At 47.4% G+C, this 21,289-nt stretch overlaps 2 protein-coding genes across 5 annotated transcripts in view; both read left to right on the top strand.

The window, feature by feature from the left end:
- raraa (retinoic acid receptor, alpha a) overlaps positions 1 to 8,792 on the top strand; it is a 162,890-nt gene extending 154,098 nt beyond the window's left edge. For all 4 annotated transcript variants that reach the window (XM_086141085.1, XM_086141087.1, XM_086141086.1 and 1 more), the window contains 6 exons: positions 280 to 421; positions 4,538 to 4,698; positions 4,796 to 4,972; positions 5,105 to 5,309; positions 5,799 to 5,957; positions 6,064 to 8,792. In XM_086141085.1, coding sequence (XP_085997211.1) covers positions 280 to 421; positions 4,538 to 4,698; positions 4,796 to 4,972; positions 5,105 to 5,309; positions 5,799 to 5,957; positions 6,064 to 6,263 — 1,044 coding nt within the window. In that variant the 3' untranslated portion in view covers positions 6,264 to 8,792. The remainder of the gene's footprint in view (positions 1 to 279; positions 422 to 4,537; positions 4,699 to 4,795; positions 4,973 to 5,104; positions 5,310 to 5,798; positions 5,958 to 6,063) is intronic.
- A 1,863-nt stretch (positions 8,793 to 10,655) lies between these two features.
- Positions 10,656 to 21,134, top strand: mki67 (marker of proliferation Ki-67). The gene is made up of 17 exons (XM_086141083.1): positions 10,656 to 10,791; positions 11,084 to 11,186; positions 11,896 to 11,977; positions 12,580 to 12,695; positions 13,141 to 13,210; positions 13,296 to 13,371; positions 13,597 to 14,199; positions 14,321 to 14,547; positions 14,648 to 15,251; positions 15,612 to 15,745; positions 15,902 to 16,079; positions 16,165 to 16,293; positions 16,403 to 17,592; positions 17,745 to 17,790; positions 17,905 to 18,006; positions 18,341 to 18,982; positions 19,265 to 21,134. Exons 2-17 carry the CDS (start codon positions 11,098 to 11,100, stop codon positions 20,905 to 20,907), a joined length of 5,931 nt encoding a protein of 1,976 aa, XP_085997209.1. The 5' UTR covers positions 10,656 to 10,791; positions 11,084 to 11,097; the 3' UTR covers positions 20,908 to 21,134.
- The last annotated feature ends 155 nt before the right edge of the window (positions 21,135 to 21,289 follow it).

Raw genomic sequence — 21,289 nt, 5'->3', positions numbered from 1 at the left:
TAGCTATCTCGCTATATGTATGGTCTGCCAAATAGCGGCGGAGCGGCCATGCCAGGCACCAACCAGGCCACCAGAAGAGATTTGAGGTTCTGTGTTTTGCACGAGGACATCTTAGCGTGCAGATGGGAGTTCCTGGAAATCAAACCGGCAACTCCAGAGGGACCCCCCCCCCCAAAAAGAAACCCGTCAACTATTCTCGGCTCCGGGCTTTAGAATAAAAACGCCCTTGACTTCCCCTTCCCTTGCATTCATCCCTCTCCCGTCTCTCCCGTCACGCAGGGCTTCTTCCGGAGAAGCATCCAGAAGAACATGGTGTACACCTGTCACCGGGAGAAGAACTGCATCATCAACAAAGTCACGCGCAACCGCTGCCAGTACTGTCGGCTTCAGAAGTGCCTGGAAGTCGGAATGTCCAAGGAGTGTAAGTATGGAGGGGGTTGACGGCAAGAGGTTTGTCGTGGACGATTGTTTGGACAGCCTTTTAAAATAGCAACAAAAAAAAAAGAAACAAAAACTAACACAACAGTAGAAACCTGTTCCTTCAATGCTAATGCTCTCGCCTTCCACGGTGAATGAGCCAGAGTGCGGCCGAGATGCAGCCTGGCAGTAACAGCCAGGGTGTCGCCGGGCTTGGCAGGCCTCTGTGATGAATATGTTCTCACCTGCCGAGAGTGAAAGAGCAGGCGTCTGCACCCCGGGGCTGTGTGAACATACACACACACACACACACACACACACACACGCACACACACACACACACAGAGTCAGACTTGATAAAGTAATTGGGAGAGGTGTGATCGGCTGAGAGCTCAAAGGCCAGTGGGGTTTTTCTACCTCGGCGCCGTCACGTGACAGGCGAGCACTTTGCACATTTTACTTAAACGTGCACATTTGTTCTTATTAATGGGGCTTGAGAATCAAGCAGACAGAGCGTGTAGCGCCCCCACCCCCTGCACACACCAGGCACACACCTGTTTAAACACACATGTGTACATTGCGTTATCCCTGGGCTTCCTGTCTCCCCGGCTCTCTTTTTACCTCATCTTTCCGCCACACTGAGTGCAGGGAGCCCCCCCCCCCCCCCTCGCCGCCCCCAACGCCACAGCACTGTGGCTTACAGTAAAAGAAGTTATCCACTGAGCTACTTACCTTTGAATGGGGCCATTAATCATGGTTACAGGGATCACAACAGCCTGCTCTTCTGCACACACACTCACACACACACACAGGCTTGCTGCACACTGAAGGATAGGCTGGTGCAATAGTGCCATCTAGTGGTGAAACAGTGGTACTGCACATGAAGATAAACACACTGAAACTGATTTTATGAATATTAACGCAGCAGTTTTGGCTGTCTGAAGGATTCCCGTCCCGCTTTGGTCCCCCGGCTCTGGTTTGCACGACACGCGTAACCAGGCATGGCATGCACAGGTTTATCCTCCACGCGTCCTCGGCACTGACTTTGCCCGGTGACGTTCGACTTAGCTGGTGTAGAAGGAGACTGGCCATCTGGGACCAGCAGGGGACCCCGCCTCCCTCCCCAAAACACACACACACACACACACACACACACACACACACACACACCCGTCTCACATACAAGGAGACACGGAAAGACACTTGCTTGTGCATAATTCAACCCCTCCCTCCATCTCCCCCCTGAAATCAGCCAACACAAACCGGTATGAATAAAGATACTCCTAAGTGAGATGCGTGCAGACAGCTCGACTTCAGCACCGTGCATTTTCTGTCACGCACACACACACACACACACACACGCACACAAAGCGGACCCCCTGCTAGCGAGCGGGACGCCCGAGTGACCTTGTGTCTGCCAGCAGACACCTCCAGATGACAGTGGCTGTCCTGCTGCCAGGTGGCGATGCCAAGCAAGGCAGTGTAACAGGAAGGAGGGGGCCGGAGGGGGGCGGGGGGTCTGCAGGGGAGTAATTGCCTGAGAAACTGGCGCGAGTTTAACGTCAGCCTGACAGTAAGGTCGGAAAAAGCCCACGCCCAAGCATCCGGGTATTTAATTTCTTTGATTTTATTGCTCTATTGTTAAAGTTTGGCGTCGCAGATTTTCACCCGGTGACTCGGCCTCCCCTTGTGTTTTCTGGTCGCCGCTGATTTAAGAGCCGCCGTCCGCGGCGCGGTTCGCAACCGATCGCCCGCCATGATCCCGGAGGAGAGCGTTATTCAGCGGCAGAAAAAGTAATAAAAGTGAAATAAGATGAAGCAGAGGGTGATGGAGAGCGGCGCGAAGGGAGGATAACATCAGCCGGGGAGGTGGGGTAGTGGAGGAAGGATGGAGGCGCGGAGAGGGAGGCGTATCGGTGGGAGCGGGAATAAAAATCAAGAGTTGAGAAGGAGAGCGTCGGGGGGGGGAAGGGACGACAGAGGCTGGAGGACAGAGAGAGGGAGAAAGTTTCATCACTGTCGTCGGAGGCTGTGCGCGGCGGCGGCGGCGGGAACATTGACATTTTTATCTTTCCATTGAATTTAATCTGCGTGATGGACGAGCTGCCACCGCTTTAATTTTCCTCACACGAATTATCCCTGTCTGCCCACCTCTCTCTGTCTTGTACACAAACACACACACACACACACCAGCAGAAATTGTCCATTAACGTTGCACGTTGAAGGCGAAATCCACGATGAATGACAGACGTGTGCGTGTGTGTATGTATGTATTTGTGTGTGTGTGTGTGTGTGTGTCCATGCATGTGTGCGCACCTGTCGCAATAGCCCGTAGTCATTACCCCGCGGCTCGTGTAAATCATGTTTACGCAATAAACACATAAATTTGTAAAATCCCAGGCAGCAGGTTCCCTCATTAGTATTCACATTCTCATAATGCATTTGGAAAGATACATGGCTTCAAGTTGACGTGCACTCGTGCACATTCGTCTCCTCGCACAATAGTGGGGGGGGAGGCAGTATTTCTTTCATTTGTGCCTCCGCGCCCCCCCAACCCCCAACCCCCACCCCAAGTTATTGCATGTGGCAATTCGCCATGACAGATCGCCGGTCATGCCTAATAGTTCTTTAATGACTTCATTAAATTGTGTTGTGCGGCTTATGATTGTGCTGCCAATTTGTCAGCGTGGATAATGTCTGCGCGCCGGGGATGCCCCACTTTTATTTGTGAATTAATTGGACATCGACTGCGTCGCACCCTTCCGCCCGGTCCCCCTTTCTCGCGGCGGATCTCGAATCGACCCCACCAGCGGGTCGAGGCGGTTGCGGAGGACGCCGTTTTAGCAAAGTTGACATGTCGCGCGGGTTAATTCCGCATTGTCGTGTGTTTCTTTTTTTCTTTTTTGGGTCACCGTGGACGCGTTAGAACACTGGCCCGGCTCTATCCGAGTCCGCTCCTCCCCCTTTTGGTGGCGAGCAGCGCTTACCAATAACATCATCAGCGTCAACGCCCACCGCCCCCCCCCGGGCAGGGCTGTCTGCGGCCTGATGAATGAGCGGCAGCGCCGAGTCGCGCATCCCTCCATGGCCCCGGGCCAAGCCCCTCTGTCACCGGCACCGATCACCATCAGCTTGAATGTTCCGGGCCTTAATGGGTCAAGGTTGGGATTAAGACGGGTGAAAATCTGATCTTACGGTGGGGGAGGAAGGGCGGGAGGCTCGGACGGAGGGGGGATTTAAATTGCAGGGGGATGCAGGTTAAGGGAGGAGGGGATCCTGTTGTATAACCAAGAAATGGAGAAAGAGAGTGAGCAGGAGAGAGAGAGAGGGAGGAAAAAAGGCTGGGAGGGTTTTTTTTTTTTTTTTTTTTTTTTTTTTTTTGTCGATATGGGCAGCCGAGCCCTTTTAAAACCATTAGAGGCAGGATATTTGTCATATTATGTTATTAGATTAGCCGGGACCCCTAATGAAAGCTCTGGCAATTTATCAGCCTTATGGATAGCTCCTTCCCCGACCACTATTTATCAACTAACACCCCATTTTATGCAACCCACCCCCATTTTCAACACACACACACACACAACCCTGCTAAACTGCACCTCAGCATGGATGGCTTCAGAGAAATGGATGTAGTCTTTAATGGGATTCCAATGCTAAATACCCGGCCCAGTGTTTCTGTCATTTGGGGTGAGCACACCACTCTCAGCTGGAGGGAAATGACATTGGATTATTCCATTTTTTTGTTTTTTTTTTTGTCTTTCTCTCTCTTTCCCTCCCTCTCCTTCCACCATTACCTCCACCCTTCTTCCGTGGAGCGGCGTTCCAACATTTATCTTGCGGGGTAGAAGCCACGGCCTTTGCCGCTGGTGTTTTCTGCAGACGGAGCACCCGTCTCTGCTGATGACTTTACCCCTGAGCGTTATGGTGGCGTAAAAAGCAGTTTTCATTTCTTTTCCCGCGGAAAAATGCATGCAGTGTATCGGGTTCGGTTTCGCCGTAGCTTCTGCATCGCCCCCTCTCCTGGCACTAATCGGTTTGGACGGCTTCGTGGCAGAAGGTCGGATTAATGAGCGTTTGATATTCGCGAACCTCACCGCGTCTCTTCCTTCTCACCTCGCAGCTGTTAGGAATGACCGGAACAAGAAGAAGAAGGATGAGAAGAAGCAGGAGTGCACGGAGAGCTACGTGCTGAGTCCGGACACGGAGCAGATGATCGACAGGGTTCGCAAGGCGCACCAGGAAACCTTCCCCTCTCTCTGCCAGCTCGGCAAATACACTACGGTCGGTAGCGCGTGGACGCCGTCGCTGTGCTTCGGCCGCGGATCGTCAGAACCGGTGCTTAAACCCCAAACGCAAATGTCTCCTTCCACATTTCCAGAGTAACAGCTCGGAACGGCGGGTCTCCCTGGATGTAGACCTCTGGGATAAATTCAGCGAACTCTCCACCAAGTGCATCATAAAGACGGTGGAATTCGCCAAGCAGCTGCCCGGCTTCACGACGCTCACCATCGCAGACCAGATCACGCTGCTCAAAGCGGCCTGTTTGGACATCCTGGTAAGAGCCGAGGACGGTCTTAAGACCCCCCACGTCCCTCCGGAGACGAGGATAAGGACATCCGGAGCGCCGTGTAACTCATCGGTTCGGTTGAATCATCGAGTTTTATTGTCGCGCCCCTTCCCTCCCCAGATACTGCGGATCTGCACGCGCTACACGCCGGAGCAAGACACCATGACTTTCTCAGATGGACTCACGCTAAACAGAACCCAGATGCACAACGCCGGCTTCGGCCCCCTCACCGACCTGGTTTTCGCCTTCGCCAACCAGCTACTCCCCCTGGAGATGGACGACGCCGAGACGGGGCTGCTCAGCGCCATCTGTTTGCTGTGCGGAGGTACGATACTGCGGAAACCAGATGTTTCACCAAGGCATTGCCAAGAGAAGCAAGTCTCATGTTGTAGATCAGGGGTGTCATTTTTACTGTGTGCCACATGTAGCGGTAAAAGTAGAAATAAATGTAACCTAATGTAAAATAAACTTAACTTCTCTTTAATGTTAAATAACTCTTATGGTCCAAAATGTTACGTATAAATTCCCATCATCTGGAAACGGCATCGATGCGGATTCACTGCGATCTCATGGCGGGATGCCATTTATGGTCAATGCACGTAGTTGACTTATTTATTTGAAGACAATCAGATCTTATAAGACGTTCTCGCGGGCCGCATCACATGACGTGGCGGGCCACATTTGGCCCGCAGGCCATGAGTTTGAGTCGTTGATACATGCGACATGTCGCCGAGCGCCATCCGGTGGTCGCTTTGGCTCACCGCAGGAAGCTGTGGAGCTATCCGCCAATTCTTTGGCCACTTTTTTCCCGCAGATCGTCAGGACTTGGAACAGGCGGAGAAGGTGGACGTTCTGCAAGAGCCCCTTCTGGAGGCCTTGAAGATCTACGTTAGGAAGAGGAGGCCCCACAAACCGCACATGTTCCCCAAGATGCTGATGAAGATCACCGATCTGAGAAGCATCAGTGCTAAAGGTACGAAACCGGCCGAGAGCGGCGTGCTCAAGAATCCGTGGAAATCAAACCGGTATTTTTTTTCATAAATTACATTGCCGTAATTTGTCCTCCGCCCTCTCCGCAGGAGCCGAGCGTGTCATAACTCTGAAAATGGAAATCCCCGGCTCGATGCCTCCGCTCATCCAGGAGATGTTGGAGAACTCAGAGGGCCTGGAGAGCGGGGCGGCGGGCGGCGGCCGGCCCTGCGGGGCCCCGCCAGGCAGCTGCAGCCCCAGTCTGTCCCCCAGCTCTGCCCAAAGCAGTCCAGCCACACAATCGCCGTAGTCGCGGCCCCACCGTTCTATTTGTCCGCACGTTGTTCGTCTCCTTCTTCGATGTTCCCAAGAGGAGGGGCGCAGAAGGAGGCCGTGACTCTTGTCTGCTGATCGCAGGAGACCAGCAGAGCCAACCTCCTCCTCTCCAAACACACAACCCTCCCCTTCCCCCTCCCCACCGGCACCCAGTCTACTCCCCCTCTCACTCCGTCAGCTGTCCCGCCGCGAGGAGAGGTCGGGCGCGGGGGCAACAGGACGCCTCCGAGAGACACCGTAAACACTGCTGATGAACCCCCTCCTCTTCCTCCCGTCGCTCTCCACGCTGCTCCTCCCTCCTCCACCTCGCCCCCGAAATAAAAAAAGACTGACGGGAACTAATCTCGACGCGGCCGAGAGCGGGGCGGGACGAAGGACGACGCGTACGGACCCATCGGACAAACGCCAGACACTTTTGTTGTACCCTCCGAGGCCGACTGCAAACCGGGGGACCTGTCGGAAGACCCCCCCACCTCCCTCCTCAAAGACTTCGGGGTCCTCCCTCTCTCTCTCTCTCTCTCTCTCTTTCTCTCTCTCTCTCTTTTTTTTCCAGCTTCAAACAACAGATTTCATACAAAAAAAAAGATATATATAAATATATAGAAAAGTTAAGGAACTATTGTGAATGACATGTTCGGAGCAGAATGGCAGGTCGAAATGAGGACATGTTTTCTGAGATTAGAAATTGTACTTCCTCACTGAATCTTTTCATACACATAAAGAGTATAGAGAAAGATCTTTTGGTTTTATCACATCTGTACATTATTCGAATTAACAAAAAAAAGCAAACAAACAAAAAAAAAGACGTTATAAAATCTTTCCAGTCCACACACACACACACACACACACACACACATATACACTCAAGCAAACACAGAGAAAAGTGCACAGAAAACAAGTCGCGATGAATATCACCTACTATTCCAGGTTGGATTTGTTTTCCTTTTTTTTTTTTCTTTATTTTATTGTTTTTGCTTCCAAGAGAACGGGGTTGGGTTTGGGGTGGGGGTTGGGGGCGGAGGGGTCGGGGGGGCATTGATTGTATGAACTTGGTTGTATGATATGGTCACAGGTCCTTTCAAGAAATCAAAATTAATGAAGATTCAATATTAAGGTGTATTTTAAGTAGCCTTTGAGTTTGTGTATATAAGCTGTATTCATTTCTTTAAAAAAATATGAAGAGTTTTAGGCTTCACCTGATTTTTTCTTTTTTTTTTTTTTTTTTTAAGAATACCTTTTTATGTGTTTTTTTTTTCTGTTCATGGGGTTTGTGATTCAAGAAAAGACATTTTGAGCACATTTTACCGAAGGAAGTTCTTTCATGTTTTGTATCCTACTAAATCCTGGACAGACCCTTAACCAATCACTGGCTGTTCAGAACGTGGCTTTCACAATATTCCTCATTTTGGTTTCAAGAATTTAAAAAAAAAAAAAAAAAAAGTCTTTACATACCGTAGGGGAAAAAAAAAAAAAAAAAGTAGCACTCCAGTCGGGACGTAGCTTTCTGGCCATGTAGCAGAAAGAGATTTCTGAAAGCGGCGAGCTCGGCGGGGGCGAGTGACCCGAGAGCAGCTCGGTTTCAATGTGAAGAATGGTGTACATACGCACTGTATTAAACACACATGATTCTCAGTCTCCAATAAAACCTATTGAAGGGGAAAAGACTAGATTGTATCAGGCAAGTGCAAGTCCCCCGAATGTGACGCTTGTCGAGTCTTCACGAATCCCCTCCCCGCCGTCTCCCACCCCCTCGCCCACCGACCCCAAACCTCCCGCCCTCAACCCCCCCCTCGGAAGCCTGTAGTAGAAATGAACGTGTGATCTCTCGCCGGATCCAGAGACAAAAACCTCGCACCCTGTGACTCACTTTATGCCAAAACGCCTTCACATACATCTCATCAAGACCATCATTACTGTACACACGCTAATGTCTCAGGAAGGAATCATTTTGTGTGCTTGGCCTGTCCTCAGTATATGTTCTGTGCTGCACTCCCTCCTACCACAGACACACACACACACACACACACACACACACACACCTTTGCTACTGAGCCCCCCAAGTTTCTCTTCAGTCACTCACTCCTGTTTGGCCTGGCAGACCAGAACCTGTGCAGAGAGACTGACCCTGCAACATTACGACATAGGATCATGCCAGTGTGGAGGCTCTCTCGAGTCGTCCACGTGTTCTTTCTTTTCTTTTTTTTTTTTCTTTTTTTTTTTTTTTTTTTTTATTTGTACGGTCAAAGCTGCTTTCCTCATTTGGGACTTCAATCTGTCCAATTTAAAAAAAAAAAAAAAAAAGAACAAGAAAAAAAAAAAAAAAACAGCGCACAACTTTTCTCTCCACAGCTAATCTGGAATAGCAACAAACACACAGTTTGCGAAGTATGAAAATATGTTGCAATTTTGTCAAGGTTATCAAGCGACTTTGGAAAAAAAAAAAAAGAAAGCAACAAAAAAAAAGGTTTAAAAAAAAAAATAAAACCAACATTTAATAATTACATTAATGCGTCTGTGGTTGTTTGAATCGTCGGTTGCGGGGACGGGGTTCCGCGGAGGGTTAATCAGTCAAAATCACACAGAAGGGAAGACGTACGCCACTTTCCGAAAGCTTCGCTCTAGTAAATAACAAGGGCACGTGTCGCTTCATTTGGATGAAAACCCATTTTTCAAATCACCCAGGTACACCAGAATCATCACGACGGATTGACTGTCTGCCACCGAGCAGTCACTTCTCATTAACCCTGCTGTTAATGGGGATGCTCTGGCAACTTCTTTTTGTCACGAAAAATCCAGATGAAAATCTTTAATGGGGCGAAATTGCACTAATGAGCGTTCTTGATAATTTATACATTATCTGTTATTTGTATGAAGGTGAGGCGATGCTTTAAGCCTCACAGCAAGAAGGTCCCTGGATGGATTTCGACAGGAGGGTTTTTTTTCCTTTGTGGGGTCTCTGTGGGTCTTTTGAGGTTCCACCGGGTTCTCCGGTTTCCTCCCACCGCCCAAAAACATGCAGAAGGTTCATTGGAGGCTCTAAATTGTCCACCAGCAACAGGTCCAGGGGGAACCAGCCTGGATAGGCCCGAGCAGGATAGGCGATAAAGATAATGAATGAACGCTTGAAATATGTGATGGTAAACAGCGGGTGGGCATTGCAGTCGTCACTGTGCCGTTTTCATTGTTCAAACCGAAGGCAGCTTTTTTGCATGTTTAAAATCGTCCATATGTTATTTTTCCCCCATTGGAGCCTGCAGAGGGTGGGGTAATGGCAGAGATGTAAAGCAAAGATGATGGGCTCCCTCAGGTGGCTTCAAGCTGCACTGCATATATAATATCAAACTGGGTGGGGCTACACTCTGGATATCAAAAAAATATATACTTTATTGAATCCAGAGGAAAATTAGTGCATACAGTATACTCTATATACAGATACAGTTGACACAGGGGCTATCCCTTCACACTGTCGATGTAGTTATAACCACCCCGTTGCTGTAATGCAACATGCACGCAGGTTTATTTGGAGGGGAAGTTGACTTTTGTCACTTATTGCAATTTCTTTTTTTCTTTCTTCATAATACATACAGAGAGATGCTGCAGAAATCCCAGCTGTCATTGGATTGGAGGCACGGTCACGGGGATATGTGCAGGGTTATATAACCATTCACATTGGCAACCACTGGGTTTTAAGTTAAAATGTGCTTTTCAATAAGGAAATATCGAGTTCGTACTTAGTTATCCTGCTCAGATGATGCAGACTGTATGCATCTCTTTTATTCATCTACTATTCAATCTAACACGCAGCATAACAGTCACCTTCCCGTGTTAAGCTTTAAAAAAATAATCGTGAATTAAATTACGTAGTATTTATTGATACGATTTAGGATAATGTATCGACTGCGAAATTGAAAATCCACCTTTTAACTACTTATCTAATTCTTATTAATTTTTATAAGGGGTTTGAGGGCTGAACGCTTGTGCGCAAAGCCCCGCCCCCAAGCACGGGCTTTAAGGTTTCCTCCAATCACATTCCTTCGCGCGGGATTTCAAACTATTTTAAATCTACAACCCCTTCCGGAAGCGTGTTTTATTCCTCCGCCAAATTGGTAAACAATATAGTTCCACTCATCGAGTGCGTGATTTGTTTGATACATTTCAGTTTTGTTTTGTTTTTATATAAACCTTTTTAAAATCTTAACGTAGAAATCCGCGCTTTATCTGACGGAGTAAGAGGCTCCACTTTTTTTAATGACCACTTTGTTAGAATTCGGCGGAGTAATACTTCACCCACTCGCTGGAGGATTTGATTGGCAGTTCGGCACCAATGTGCGACTTCCTGAAGATCTAACGTACGCGACACGTTAGGTGTTCTACGGCATTTTTAGTTAGATATTTTAGTATAACTATTAGCTCGAAATTAGCTTTTTAGTTAATGTAGTTAGGGAGATTCTTTGACATTTATGGACTGCCGGGAGCTGACGCGTCTCTGAAGGGATATACAGGTAAAAAATAAGAACGTTTCCGACGCCGGGAAGCTGTTAGCTAGCTGGAAGTTCTTCGTGAAGTCTAATTTGAAAATAATGTTTCTAACATGTCTTTTTTTTCTGATAATTCCCACTTGTCTGACACTAAAAAATGTTTGAAAAATGAAAGCTACGAGTTTTGAAAAGAGTTTTACTTTTCACAAGCAGAAGCAGTTGGCGTCGATGACTGGAGACGTGCTCAAAGATGGATAGCAGCTTTTCATCATCTGTCCCTGGGAAATGTTGTGAAACTTTACCTGTAACTTTCTAGGTAACGTTACCAGAATGCCACTGCACGGAAAAATAGTCGTTGTGAAGAGGAGTGGGGGCGATGGCACCGAATTTCCTCTTACAGCATCGTGCTTATTTGGAAGGTGAGCTCGTTTTAAGTGTTTATTTTTTTTATTTGACGCTCAAATTGTGCTGCGTTTTCAAATTGAAGTCCTGCGGTGAGCTCAGGACCTCCGAGCTGCAGCTGTTTGCTCTTTTGTTCGCATTGACGTTGGAGAGCTCGCAGTTTGTGGCCAATGCTTTCAAACTGCGCTGCATGTAGGTACATGATAACATGTGCGCTTCGCGGACGAATCGTTCAAAACTAGAGCGTTTTTTCTGACTTCTGAGTCATGATTCCTCACCTCTATTAACTCGTCTTTAGCTAACTGCAAGAGACAAGACAGCCTGTCACTATTGTAAGACTGCTATTCTACCTGCATATGTAGAAGTATACCAAGGTAATCACTGAATTGGCAGTGTGGGAAGAGCGACAACTCAGATTTATTGTTTCAACTCATGTCTGCTGAATGAAGACTCACCGCTCACTGCAGACTGACTCTGACTCAAAAACCGTTTTCTATTTGCTGAGTGACACAAACTTAAGTAGAAAGAATTGAGTTTCTCGTTGAGGTACGTGATGTGGGACTGTAAACCCATCGAGGTTTGGAGGCAGGTTGTTCGCAGAGTGCAACATGTCTCCCCGTTGTTGCATCAAGTTTCTACTTATTGCCTAATTGAAATGTTTGTCACGTGTGCAGCTTGTTTTAGCAATGTCCCACGTTACATTTTCTTTTTTGCATTGTTTCACAGGAAGGCCGACTGTGATATTCGCATTCAGCTTCCTCATGTGTCCAAGGAGCATTGTAGAATTGATTTGAACGAGAACAAAGAGGTAAAACTTACTGCAGTATCAACACGTGCAGCACAGTTCTTCGTGCTGCAAAGAACTGTGGTTTAGCGACTCCATTCTTAGTATGAATATCTCAAACGTTGTTGCTTTATTCATTTTGGTCTGAATGTCCGGGTGAGGACATTGGTTGAGGGTCAAGAAGCAAGCCAGGACTTGGCTGGTATGAGACACCTTAAGTGTATTCAGTAAATGCTTCCTCCCAACTTAAGTCAAATATCAGATCTTCTACATCCCCCCCCCCCCCTCCCTAGCTCTTGTTTGACTCTCCTGGTTGACTATTACCACCATAGAACTTTAATACATTGTATGCCATTCCATTTCAGATCACACAAAAAAGTAATGTAATGCAATGCATCTAATTTGAGACAAATTACATGAAGGTATCAAACAGTCAACATATGTGTTTCATGGTGAAGTTTTGAGTGGCTTGTGTGGGGGAAACCTTTGGCATTTGCAAGAGTAAGAAATACAGTGTGTCACCTTTAATTTTTAGCACATCAGTTAGTTTTGTAAGGCAAAGCTGAGTCTTTTATTCTGACCCAGAGTAACATGTTCTTTTTTTTTTGTTTTTTTTCCTGTCCTAGGTTATTTTGACAAATCTCAGCACTGTGAATCCAACCTGTGTCAATGGGAGGGCTTTACAGCAGTCTGAGCGCCTGAAGCATGGAGATGTGATAACCATTATGGACCGTTCTTTTAGGTGTGCAGAAATCGACTCTTGTCATTGGTGATTGACAGTGTGGCACATAATGTCTTACTTTACATTTAAATAAGAATTTCACTTTGAAACTATTTATATAGGCCAGCTGCATCTGTTTTTTAACATGGGACGTAACAATATTTGTCACTTGTTTACATAACTGAAGACAAAGTCTTGAGAAAAATGGTCACAGCATTACATCAGTAGTATCAGAACTGTTCTATGAAAATCTCAGTGCAGTGTATGATTGTGCGCTATAATCTTCTAGATTCTTAATCTTTTCCATTTTGATTTAGCATATTTCACCTCCTCATAGAATTTACCTGTGTTGCTATGCCATTAGGGACTACATTTCATTTAATCACATCAACTTGGAACATCACGGAGGACGTGTGAATTTACATGGGACAATACATGTTGCAATGGTATTGTCACTGTTTTTCAGGTTCGAATCCCCTCCAGCAGCAACACCAAGGAAGTCATCTTCGAGAGGAAGAAAATCTGAAACCTTCAAAGTAACTTTTGAATTCTTAAATGCTGACTTCACCATCCTGGATTTGTCCCCATATCTGACGTGTATTGTCGAATCTCCACCCCAAGGTCTTGCAAGATCAGCATTTGGGAGAGACATCCACTGTTCCCACTGAAGCAAAGGGAATCTCCGACAGCTCAGCTGGTGAGGTTCTGGTTTACTTTGACACAATGTCAGAGCGCGTTATTTGAACATGCCTGAGCATATTCATTAATGACGGAAACCGCAAAAATGTCATTTTACACCGAATGGCATTCTAGATTGTAGTGCACATCCACACAGAAAATAATTCTAAACTTCATGACCATCCGTTTTTGCCAACCTTAAAGGAAGCATAGTTTCTTAAATGTTCCCATTTGGCACATTTAGATCCTCATCTGAAAGATGGCACCAAGTACAATATCCAACGATCCATGGAAAAACATGCAGGGGTGGAGTCCAAAGAAGAGGGCAAAACGGCCTCGCCCTTCAGTGATCTCTATCAAATGATCAAAAAATCTCTGGAGGTCAAGACCCCTGCGAAATCTGGCGGTAACCCTCAGACCCTGTCAAAGTGTTGCACACCAAAACCTCCGTCTATCAGGGATGAGAGTGAAAAGTCAGTGGCTCCCAAAGAGCCCGAAAGCACACCATCGACGAATGGGGTTAAAGGTGATTCTGGAGCCGGCCAAAACCAGGCAGAGGCTAAGATTACCAGTAGTCTAACCCCAGCATCCGAGAAGAAGCAAAAGAAGTCTTCTGATGTTACTGTAATGGATATGACCGAAGGAGCGTCACCGCAGACAAGACGGCGTTCAACTCCCCAGAGGTTTGCCGTCGAGAAAACTTGTCTTCAGTCACCTAAGTCATCAATACAGCGGAGGAGCAAAGAGGCTTCAGGAGGTGAAGCTGCTGCTACAAAGGAACAAGAAAAGCAACCGACACCCCTTCTGAAAAACACAAATAGGACATCGCCAAGGAATCATGGAAAAGGTGAATAGATTGTGACCATCTGGTTTAATTTGAGCCAAAAACAATGCATGTTGTTTCATTTGAGCGATGTGCAAGTGGGACTGAATTTTGCCTTCCTTCTTTCCCCAATTCTGACTTAAAGGGATTGCCAAGAAACGTAAAAGTGGAGAACTTGAACCTGATATGCCGGCACCACAGACGAAGAAGAAACGGGTGTCATTTGGTGGCTACCTGAGTCCTGAACTGTTTGACAAAAAACTGCCTTCTGACTCTCCGCTACGCAGGGGAGCCACTCCACGGAGGAGTCTGTGTCTGACCAAACCCAAGCAGTCACTGCTTAGACGTGCGTCAGTCATAGGGGTCTCTAAGGTAAGGTTTATTTTGACTGGAGTAGTTCTACTCAATATTGTGTCTTTCGTGCGTTTGTAATTTTACATTGAGCCGTGATACAATGTTGTTTGTTTTATAGGAGTGCATAGGAGGACATCCAGGCAGTCTTGCAACAATAAGCTCTGAGTCTCCCAAAACTTTAACACCAGCAAAGAAGTCTGTGAAATCTAGCTCCTCCTCTCCAAAGTCTCCAACCCCTGGAAAGAAGTCACCAAGATCTACAACCCCTTCTCCCAAGGCCTCATCCCCTGGAAAGAAGTCACCCAAAGCTGGAACACCGGCACCCAAGAAGTCACCCAAAGCTGCAACACCGGCACCCAAGGGTTCATCCCCTGGAAAGAAGTCGCCTACTTCTAAAGCCACCTCTTCCAGGGCTAACTCAATTGCCAATAGCTCTAAAGCTGAGGAACAGCTTGAGATTGAAGCTTCCGACACTTGTGTAACACCGGTTCACCAAGTGCAAATGCCATCTGTGCAGGGGCGCTTCTCTGTGTCACGTATCAGCACCCCATCACCAGACACACAGGCTGCCATTATTAATCCAGAGCTTTCGTCCACGATGACTCCAAAAATACCCCTGAGGAGAAGGAGCATGAAAAGTATTTCAAGGAAAACTCCCAGCTTGTCAAGGAGTGCAGTAAAAATGCTTCACAGAAGTGGAATTTCACGGGCGTCAATGAGAGGTAGGATGGTTTGACTGGATTTTCTTTTTCTTTTTTTTTTTTTTTTGTTCCCAAATTGGAAATCCCATTTTCAGTTTACTTTATGTGTCTGTCAAACATTCACTGGCACTTTGTGAGGTGTTTTTCTTCTTCTTTTTTTTTTCTTCCTCTCACAAAGTATTTTTCAGAAAATGTTGAAATTTAAAAAAACAAAGGGGGGGGGGGGGTCCTGATAAACTTTCCAGGATATAGTGTGAGAGGTCTGTGTGTGTTTTCTAATGAGACGGGATGTCTTCAGAATCTGTTGAAATGCAAGCTGGTCTACAGATTCCATATCATTTGACAGTCAAGCTTACCTCTCTCTGTTATTGCCATTTTCAGTCAAGAGTTCCTGGGCCAACATTGTCAAGTTTGGGCAACCCAAAGTTGCCCAAGAGGCTCCTCCAGCTTTGGAAGCCCCAGAGAAACAGAAATACAGCAAAGCAACTGTTAAAAAGGCTGTGGCCAAACTTCAGGTAAAGCCAGCATAGAAGGACACTTGGACCACCGAATAGCTGAAGCATGTCCCTATCTTCTTTGCATTTTTTCCATCTATTAATGTTGAGTGTGTTTGTTTTCAACAAACTTATATGATCTTAAACCTATGTGACCATCTTTTCTGATCCTCTCAGACTCCTGTGAGAAACCCTGCGAGCCACGTGAGCACCGGACATGCAGACTCACCGGTCACCATTGTTGTGGGTAAAGCTCACAAACTAAATGTGGTCGCTGTGAATGCTGCTGCGCCGAGAGTCATCGTCAACGCCGCGCTCTCAAAGAAGAACTTAAAGATGGACGAGGATTTGACCGGTAATTTAAATATTTCCATTTTAAATACTTTGGAGCACCTCTTTGCTGTGTTTTGGAATTCCCCTTATTCTATTTTACTTTTTAGGAATTTTGGAGATGTTCAAAACACCTGCAAATGAAAAGAAGAGAAGATCTGGAATCAGTACTTCCACTGCCACAAAGACACAAGTGGACCAGTTGGACCTGTCTGTGTTGAACACACCTGAGGGACCAGGTAGAGAGCATAGTAGTATTTTTAAACTTTGTTTCAGTCTGCATGGCTGATGAAATCACATTTGTGTGTTCATCATAAGGTGATTACTTATAAAGGGATTTCTTAACAGGGGAAATGATGGTGTCCCCGTTGAATGCGGCATCTACCGCGAAAGGAAGTGAATACAACAGTGAAGCAGTCAAACGTCTCCTTAACGAAGATGAGGAATCCAGTTTTGTCTGTGAGCCCGTTGCTCTGGAAAACCACGCCGACCATTCTAGTGATTTTAGTGATGAGCAGCCTGCAGAAATAAAGACAGCCTCTGTGGCGACTCCCAAACAGAAGCCCGGTGTAACTGAGTGCTTGACAGGAGTGAAGAGGGTCATGAAAACTCCGCGCCAGAAAGTGGAGCCTGTGGAGGACATACGAGGGAAACTCCTAAAAACTCCGAAACAGAAAATCGAGCCTCAAGAGTGTCTCACCGGAGTGAAGAGGATCATGACGACTCCCGAGCAGAAACCAGAGCCACAGGAGTGTCTGACTGCCGTGAAGAGGATCATGAAGACTCCCAGACAAAGGGTTGAGCCCCTTGAGGACATCAGAGGAAATCTCCTGAAGACTCCCAAGCAGAAACCAGAGCCTCAGGAGTGTCTTACTGGCGTGAAGAGGATCATGGAGACTCCAAAGCAGAAACCAGAGCCTCAGGAGTGTCTTACTGGTGTGAAGAGGATCATGGAGACTCCCAAGCAGAAACCAGAGCCGCAGGAGTGTCTTACTGGTGTGAAGAGGATCATGAACACGCCACAACAAACAACTGAACCAGTGGAAGACCTCAGAGTGGAAACTCCAAAACAGAACCTTGCGCCTCAACTGTGTCTGGATGAAGTCAGTGATGTGATTAAGACTCCTGAACAGGATGAGGCTATGGAAAGCCCACCTGGAACACCTCTGCAAACTCCTCCAGTTGAAGAAACTGCTGATGTTTTGAGTGAGGTTATTACACCAGCAACGACCAAAGAATCTGAAGACCCAACTGAAAACCCATCTCAGGAATTGGATGGCTCTCCATCAGCCTGTGCCACAGATCTGGAGCCAGTGGCTGAAACCCCAGAGCAGAAAAATGATTCAGTGGAAGATTTCCTCAGTGTGGAGAGGCTCGTGAAAACTCCCAAAGAAAAGGGCAAACCGGTCGAGGAAAACATCGGCATCAAGAGGCTGATGAAGTCCCCCAGGATGATGGCTAATGCTCCAGTGGAAGACTTCGAGGGCCTTCAGGAGCTCATGGAGGAGCCAGCCGCAGAACAAACCAGGGCACACGAGGTAAACGGAGTGCTCAGCCAGCTGTTTTTCATATAGATTGGCATTTAAATATGTTCAGTTCTATAAAACTAGTAATCTGGTTCATTCTGGCATGTTGGTGAAGTTTTGCAGAGCCACTGCTCATGACCTGACTTCCTCTTTGTTTTCCTTAGGTTGAAGATCAACCTGAACCTGCCGCAGGGTCAAACGCATCAGAAGGTTGGTTTGTTATTTCTATACTTTGGTTTAATGACATTTGTGCATAAAAAGCATTACAGGTAACCAGTTAACGTTTTTTGTTTTCTTTTAACTTGCTCTCTTTCTTAACACTAGAATCTATGCATGAGGATCCCCCATCTGATGTTCCTTGTACTCAAGGTGACCATGGGCACTCAGATGTGATCAGTGATCTTCCCGTTGAGGACTTGGCAAATGGTAGCTGTCTAGATATTTCTTAAATGTTGAACCTTTTTCAAAAAAAAAAAAAAAAATTCGGAATGCCAAGTGTTCTCGGACTGAGAATTTGCATCTCCAACCATTTTAGAAACACTACATTTTGAGAAACATAGCATCTAGATTCCAAAATATACAAACTGCATTCATGTGAAATGCGGTTATTCTGACAAGGCATGGAGTTATATTTATATTTGTAAAGTTCCTTATCCGTCATGTAGAAATAACTTATTTAAGGGATGAAAGCCTTTTTTGTAGTGCAGCAGCTTCACCAGTCACTAAAAGGCTGCTTCTGCCATGTTGTATCTCATTTCAGGAAATCTAAGTGAAGTTCCTTCAAATCCGACTGAAGCAGCCAGCGAACACGTCCAGAACGTACCGGTCCAATGTGCGGACGACATGCCCCGCTCAATGGTGACGGAGACGGACACCGCTGCTACAAATCCCACCGATCAGGAAAAGTGTGTTCGAGGCAGAAGGGCAAACACCGGAAGATCCAAACCAGCTGATGAGAAGCAAGAGGCCAGTGCAGATGTCAGTGCTCCAGTCAGAGGAAGACGAGGAAAGAAGTTTGAGGTCGCTGTAACTCCACGGGCCACGAGAAGCAGAAATGCAACATCCGCTGAGAATGGTGGCCTGGAGCTCACTCAGGAAGAAAATCCCTCCCCGCCCTCTAAAAAAGTTGTCAAGCCCAAAAGGGGAAGAGGTGCCGTGAAAGTCTCAGATGAAGCTGAAGCATCTCTAGAGGTTGCCACTGAAAAGGTGCCAGAACCTGCAAACGAAGATTCTCCCGCAGGAGATGTTGACCTTCCAAATGACGCTGCAGCACCTGTTGAAAAGGCTGTGAAGCCCAAGCGAGGCAGCAGAGCCAGGGAAACCAAACCGTCCAAGCCGGTCACCGAGCATGTGGATGTGCCCTGTACACTCAGTGAGGATGATCTTCATGCTTTGGCACAGGGTATGTTGTTTTGTTTGTATTTTTCGTGCATGTGCGTGGTTGTCCACATGAAACTCGTGGAAGAGCAGAAATGATGCCTGAAATCAGCCTGGGAATGTGATCACATTTCTGTTCCTGGAAGACTTGAGAGTTTAACAACCAGTTATGGAGCTTCAAGCTAAACTCAAGAATCTTATTCATCCCTTATCCTTTCTCTGTCCGAATTTAGACAAATGTTCCCCAACAAATTGTGTTTCTGGAACTCATCAAATTGACTTGTATTTCATTTATTTCCTATTTCAGAAGTTTCCAGAGAAGCCGAAAGTGACCAGCCGGAGGTGATCGTTGAAGACAATGAGAAGAAGCCAGGCGCCATGGAAACTGTACTAGAGGCTTTACCTGAGGTGGAGGCAGCAAAGTCAGAAGTGGACGTACCCGTGGTTCAGAAAAAACCTGTGCGAGGCAGGAGGGCCAAATCCACAGCGCCTGATGATAAACAGGACATGGCGATTGAGCAACAACATTGCGAAGAAACCGCCAGCCTTGCTCCTCTCCGAGGGAGAGGTGGGAAGCGAACAGAAGCTACTGCACCTCCTGCTGTCAGACAGAGCACCAGAGGAAGAATTGCGAAGTCTCGTCGGGGCGCCGCTGTTGAAGAACCCGTTGTGGTACCGGAGGAGGCAGAGGGGTCCGGCCCAGCGGCACAGAATTCCCCTAAATCAGCACTTGATCAAACACAGTCTGCTACTAGTCAGCACGATGACTGCGCTCCCACTCGGGAGGAGACGGCCGCTAAGCCCACAAGGGGTAGAAAAACCAAGAGCACGCCCATTGAACAAACCCATCCCGAGCCCCCGGCTCAGACGGTGAGCGAGCAGCCTCTTCCCGTAGAAAAGCCCCAGCAGGCAGCCCGCACCGCCACCAGGCGAGGGCCGGGGAGGAAAACCAATCCTGACACCGCTGAACCCCTTGAAGCAGCCGAAGACGCAGCTGTGATTGAGACAACGCAGCAACCTCGGTCGCCCATCAGAGCAAAGAGGGGGAGAAACGCCAAACAAACAGAAGAGGTGCAGCCACAGGAGCCGGTGAAAAAGCTGAGAACCAGAAAGGCCAATCAAGATGATCAAAAAGCGGGCGCTGAAATTGTCGCAGAAGGAGCCGAAGCGCCACAAGTTTCAGAGCCAGAAAATATCACTTCGAGTGCCCGGCCAGCGGTGGCTGCAAAACGCAAACGAGGAGGCCTGCAGGCGACGCAAGACGTGGACACCGAGTCGGCGAAGACTCAGGAGGTTCCCGTTGATAGTTCCCCAGAGAAACCCAAACGGGGGAGGAGAGTCAAACAAGTGGAAGAGGTGAGTGGCATCGCAGAAGAACCCGAGGCGGAGAAGAAGCAAAGGGCGACGGCTGCGAAGAAGTCAGCAATACCGGCAAAGAGAGCTCGTCGAGGTACGGCTCCCCCCGAAGAGGAGGCCGAGGCAGAAAACTCCGAGCCGATATCAGAGACCACTTCGATTACAGAAGGACCGGCCAAAAGAAGGGGACGGGCCGCGGCCAAAGTCACGATCGATGACTCTGCGGCAAGCTGCGCCCCGGCAGACGTTTCCACTGGGGAGGTCAGGGAGTCATCCAAACGGTCTGTGAAGTGGAAAGCGGGCGTGGAAGTCCACGAATTTATCAAACAAACGCCCGTAAAAGCAACTCGAGGGAGGAAGTCGACGCCTGCCGACCAACGTGAGACGGAAAGCAAGACGGCGTCAAAGAGGGCCAGCAAACCTGAAGAGAAGGATCTCTCAGATCAAGTTGAGCCTCAGCCCGCCAAGAGGGGCCGCAGAGGGACGAGGGGCCCCGACGAGGAGACGCCGGTCCAGGTGAAGGCTGCCGACGGACAAACGGCCGAAACCCAGGCTCAACCGAAGCCACGCAGAGGAAGATCAGCAAAAAAATGAATATTTCCACGTTCTCTCTCTTATGTTTTTTTATCTTTCAAGTTTTTAATACTTGCGGCAGGTTTTTAAGAGTAGTATATAGACTGAAATTTCAGCACTGTTTTTTTTTACATACATCAGGGAAGTTTGTCTTAACAATTTGAGAAGATGTTTATTATTACTCTGCCATTACTGTTCCTGCATATATTTTTATGCTTGAAAAGATTAAATGTTTTTGTATGATCAAATACTTGTCTGACTTTTGCTTTGCTGTGTGGTTTGTGTCTTAATGTGTTTGAAAGAAAGATGCTCCCTGCAGACAAATCCACTGATTAACCCAGGCTTTGAGGGTTAAGCGATGGTGCTTAAATTCAGATCAAGGATATAAACAAAATATATGCGG

The sequence above is a fragment of the Fistularia commersonii genome, chromosome 33 (genome assembly GCF_037954325.1).
Source record: "Fistularia commersonii isolate RoL2024-O1a breed Wild chromosome 33, RoL_Fcom_v1.0, whole genome shotgun sequence".
NCBI classification, from domain to species: domain Eukaryota; kingdom Metazoa; phylum Chordata; class Actinopteri; order Syngnathiformes; family Fistulariidae; genus Fistularia; species Fistularia commersonii.
This window is presented reverse-complemented; position numbering and strand designations above follow the sequence as displayed.